Genomic DNA, 5,282 nt, shown 5'->3' on the forward strand with positions numbered 1-5,282 from the left:
TTGTACAAAGTTGCACATCAAGGCACCATATTCACATGTTAGCACCGTCTAAACTGAGTATAACATAATATCCATTCTCATGTTACAAGTATATAATTTGAACAGCACCCCACAAAAAATGAGAAGAGAAAAAAAAGGTTCGGGGGGGGGGGGGGGTGTAAAACAAAAATCCTGTCTCTAATTCACTTCTAATCTTAAGTCTGTGAAAATCTATATATGGAGATTGTGGAGGTGTGCAAGAGTAAGGAGAGTTGGGTTTGAGGTATTTGAAATGGAAAACTTACTCCTCTTTGGACCAGAACTTCAACTTTTCCTACAAGCAGCAAAACTTTTAGTGCTAAGAAGTGTGTGCTCATTTTCCCCATAGCCATGAGCTTTATCTCTAATTATTCCAGCATATTTATCCTCAAAACTTAACAATGTCGGCATGCGTCAAGGCTCTACCTCTCTTGGACTCGAATCTCTAGAGCGGTGGTATAGCGGGGTCGCCATGGTCGGGGACCCTCCCATGTCCTTTGTTTTGTGGAGGAGAAACGTTCCACAAAGGATGGTCACAAAACCGCAGAACTCAGAAACAATTTGTGTTGTAGTTTGTGAATGCCATTCCTGAGTTTTAACGACAGAACAAAAAAGTGAGTGTTTGTTATGATAAACAAGATTATTTAAAATGAATAATAAGAGTTTAATGCAATTTACCCTCATGTGATATTAAAAATGAGCAAATTACTCCCCTATGAAAAATAAATAGCAAATTACTCTTATTAACAACAATTTGTGTTGTAGTTTGTGAATGCCATTCCTGAGTTTTAACGACAGAACAAAAAAGTGAGTGTTTGTTATGATAAACAAGATTATTTAAAATGAATAATAAGAGTTTAATGCAATTTACCCTCATGTGATAATAAAAATGAGTAAATTACTCCCCTATGAAAAATAAATAGCAATTTACCTCCCTATATTTTAAAAAATGAAGCAATTGACCTCCCTACATAAGGAGATAAATTGCTTCAATTTTAAAAATATAGAGAGGTAAATTGCTACATTTTGAAAAATACAGAGAGGATAAATTGCTATTTTATTTTTCATGAGGGGTTGTTTACCTATTTTCCATAATACAGGTACGTATTGCAATTTACCCTGAATAATAATATAGAGACTTCATAGAATTTGAGCATATTAAAACAAGAAGTCCCTCAATTTGAAAATTTATGTTATAGCCCTCACACCCCCTACCCCATTCTTCAACATATGTAAAAAGACATGATGACAAGTAGTGTAGTGTCATGTTTCAAGATCAAGGGAGATGCTGAAGATGACATGCTAATCAAGTAACAAATATTTCAATGCAATAAGTTTGGATGGTCCAAAAAACAAGGAAAAAGTAAAGATTCATAGTAAGATCAGAGTGCAGATTTGCTGTCACCTTAAACATTATCATACTGGCTACGATCGTGAGGGTAGTGAACATGACGTAATACACAGGGGAAACCACGGCTGTATTGAAGATATCCAGTGCCTGCAATGTCAACATTCAGACAATCAAACCGGATCAGAATAAGATTAACTGGAAAGAAATTCAGAACTAATGATTTTTGTTCCATTCCCCAACATTATTTATGTATCATGATAATACTTTTCAATTAAGTTGGATTGTACTAATATATGGCACCATTGTCAAAGGGTAGCAAACAGAACTCAAGTCTCAAAAGAGGTGATGATAAAGACAATAACAATTTGAGTTCTTTTTACAAAAAAAATTACGGTCCATGATAATAGTATTCTTCCAAAGATGTGCTAAGGGACGACCTCTACTTTTTGTGGTTGCATAGTAGTATTATCGCTCAGTAGAACAAAATTTAACTACAGAGACGAAAGTGAAAAGGGGTTTTCTAGTTTCTTCAGTGAGAAATAAGCTACATTGAAGAATACCGACAATGCCAAAAAGTAATGTGAATTTATTTTTACTCAACTAATGGAACTCATTTAAATAAACATAATTTTATCTAAAGAGAAGCATGCCACTAAAGGACTAAAGAAATACCTTGTTCAGATATATCATCTGCATAAAACAGAAAGCAATGACCAAAATAGTGAAAAACCAAGTCTCAAAGTATATAAACTGATTTGATCCTGAAAATGACAGCTTCAGAGCAATTGCAACTGCTTTGACACCCATAACCTGCATACGAGAAGGGAGAAAACATAAAAATGTTTCGTCATGTCTGATGAAGAGATGATGTTGAATAAAAACACTAGAGAGGAGGGAACTGACTGTAAGAGAACCCATGAGGGAGCAAATTCCAATGTACACAACCATATGCGATTGTCCATAGCGTGGAACATAGAAAACTATTAATACAATGACGACAACCAAAACTACAACAGTGTAGACAATAAACCCTGTCGATCACAATTAAATTATTAGTTAGGAGTAAATAAAGAATAGCCTTTAGATGAAACATAACAAGTCTAAAATACTTGCACAAAAAAAATGTACATGTCTCTGAAATTATTATACATTTAACTGACAACTAAAAGGACAATTGGTGTCAAATATACTACATCAAAGACAATATTTTCAGTTCAGTTCTTTTATCTTTTCAGACTGCACCTGGTTTAGTCTCGACATTGAAGCTACATCTGCTTTGCTCAATGTTTCGTGAGATAAATACATTGGTGATGCTACCTTATTGTGTTAAAATTTTCACTTGTAAGTTAGACCATCAAGCATGAAATTACAAGAGCTTGCTCTTTGAGACCCATAATATATCTAGTGGAAGATTTGAAAAATGGAATTCTACAAATAAAATTTAGAAAAAAATTGTCGCCTAACAACTTTTAGTGTTTGATTGAAGCAGGAAAAATATGTTGGAGCGCGGGGCTTGATCCAACATCACTGTTTGCCTAAGGGTAAAAGTGTGATTTTGCAATTGTTTACAGGCACCCTAGTTATATTAATTGATGGATGGTTGTTGCCATAGTAAGAGAGACCTGATTGGGACGTAACAACAGTTCATCTCCAAATCAAGTAGAAGTTGTAAGATCATGTGTTTGATTTCACTCTCTTTTCTTCTTTTTTGTCTTTTCCATATATTATGCAATCTGTTTTACAACTTATCAAAAGAAAGCAACGAGAAAACCATTAATACCTGGCTCAGTGGCAAGCTGCCATACTTGCTTGACGGATTCAATATCCCTCTCCAGGGGGGCATGCAAAACAATAGTGACAGAACCAAACAAGCAGAGGATACAACCAACCACCCCAAACATATGTAACCGTTCATCCAAAATAAAATGGGCTAATATTGCACTGCATGAGAATTATATTTTGTTACTCGACTAAATATGCTGCTGTAAAAGCTCTTAATTGGTGCTATACTACAATACCTGAAAATGATACTCAGAGCTCCCAAGGGAGTGACAAGGATAGCTGGAGCATATGCATAGGCAGCAAAATTTAGACCCTCCCCAAGGATCACTGCCATAAGCATGTAAAATAGTGATAAAATAGTATAAGATGTTCTTTCTTATGATAATTCAAGATGAAAATGAGTCAAAACATATTACATGAATGAATATCCATGTGCAGAGATAGTCCAATAATTAAGTTTTAATCACAATGTCTTATCCACCACACTGTATTCAAAGAATCTTACTTGTAATCATCCCAGCCCACCACCAAGGTTCCTTCAGGTAAGAATATCCTCCATCACCTGATCAAAAAGCATATTATTCAACACATAGCGAGTAATTCCAAAAGAATTATCCTAAGGATTTAAAGTAAAGACTAAAGAATCAAGATCAAAGAGACGTACTTATAATGTAAAATCTAGAAATTTAATTATTTTCAGTGCTTATAATCACATAAGTTATACATTTCTACCAGAAATCCTATACACCACATCAGGGATAGTGTTACACTAGTCAGTCCTTTACCATGATACACGCTAGCCTTTCTCCCTTCTTAGACCTCCCATCTCAACATTTTCACCCTACGTCTACTATTTCACATGCTTACTTTTGCAAAGCATTTGCTAGAACCTCATTTACAACCATACATTTCAATACTAAAAATTTATAATGTTAACAACTTGATCTGAAACGTAAATTTTCAGTTTATTCTACTGAATATTACAAAACAGTAAGCAGATATACTTCCCCTTCTCCGTTCTGTGACCTCATTCAAACAAATCAGACCTTTTCATATTACTTTTTCCCAATGGTGTAATTGCTTATTCTCTAGTAGACACATCAAACATAAAATAATCAATACCAAATGCCATGGAAATCACATTATAAGAATAAAAGGCATATGTAAGGAGAAAACAAAACTAACTTGCTCGAGTTCCTGCAGCCCCTGCCCTTTTTAGACCTTTTTTCTTTATGATGAAACTCGAACCGATAAATATACTTGAAGAAATTGCCAAGAAAAACCCACGGATATTATCTGATACTCCCACCATTTCTCAGAAATGGAGAGAAATATACAAGCAAGCAAGGATTAAGAATTCCAAAGTAGCCAATGCATTCCCTGCCCTGAATAGTCCTGCCATTCATAATCAGTAGAATCATTTATATATTTAACAAATCAGGCAAAAGAAATAACAAATTACTCATTCAAGAAAACATAGAAAAAACTAGAACAAGGAAAACAAAAACTTCCAAAAAATCCCAGCAAGACAAGGAAAAAAACCAACCCTGTTTTCTTCCTTTAGCATGTGGGAAAAGAGCTAAAAATGTAAAACCACCATGGCAAATGAAGATAATTTTTTTTTTCTTTTCAGCTTTCAGATAAAGAAGCCAATCTCAAGGCCCCTACGCACAAATATCTTGATAATGATTCAGCCTCTCTCTCCTCTTCCGTCCTTGAAAAAGAATTTCGGATGAAGATATATCATTCAAAAACATTTAATTTACAGAAATTAATCTAATGGGCAGGGTTTAATCTCTCTCCCCTCAAATTTCTGCTTTTTCCCTTCGTCGAAATGCTGTGCGCGTGTCCTCCTTCTACGACACGACAATTTTTTGTCCCTCTTTCTCTCTCACTCCCTCCCTGCAAGAAAGATGTGGGAGATGGTAGAGAGAAAGGGAGGAGGGAAAGAGAGATGAGAAGAGAAACGGGGTTGCTGAGAGCAGATTAAAGCAAATTGCGGCATGTCCATCCGTTACATCCCACAAAAATTTATGGTCACCTCCGAATCCCACGCTCTCAAACATAAACGCATCTCGCATCCACCCCTGCATCTTTTCTTGGTAAATGCAGGGATTCTTACCTTTCTACT

At 35.3% G+C, this 5,282-nt stretch overlaps 1 protein-coding gene across 4 annotated transcripts; it reads right to left on the reverse strand.

The window, feature by feature from the left end:
• LOC105166521 (magnesium transporter NIPA (DUF803)) lies at positions 1 to 5,282 on the reverse strand. Of its 4 annotated transcripts, none has more exons than XM_011085900.3 (9): positions 4,698 to 5,279; positions 4,337 to 4,546; positions 3,657 to 3,713; positions 3,388 to 3,478; positions 3,150 to 3,310; positions 2,273 to 2,400; positions 2,042 to 2,179; positions 1,424 to 1,516; positions 1 to 606 (listed from the first exon to the last, which is right to left on the reverse strand). In XM_011085900.3, exons 2-9 carry the CDS (start codon positions 4,461 to 4,463, stop codon positions 433 to 435), a joined length of 969 nt encoding a protein of 322 aa, XP_011084202.1. In that variant the 5' UTR covers positions 4,464 to 4,546; positions 4,698 to 5,279; the 3' UTR covers positions 1 to 432. The 4 variants fall into 4 exon arrangements, with proteins under 4 accessions (XP_011084202.1, XP_088739053.1, XP_088739054.1 ...); XM_020695485.2 differs by lacking the exon at positions 1 to 606 and adding an exon at positions 668 to 799 and having other exon boundaries at positions 4,698 to 5,281; XM_088882927.1 differs by having other exon boundaries at positions 2,042 to 2,400; positions 4,698 to 5,282.

The sequence above is a fragment of the Sesamum indicum genome, linkage group LG7, assembly GCF_026168435.1.
Source record: "Sesamum indicum cultivar Baizhima isolate 11 linkage group LG7, ASM2616843v1, whole genome shotgun sequence".
Lineage (NCBI taxonomy): Eukaryota > Viridiplantae > Streptophyta > Magnoliopsida > Lamiales > Pedaliaceae > Sesamum > Sesamum indicum.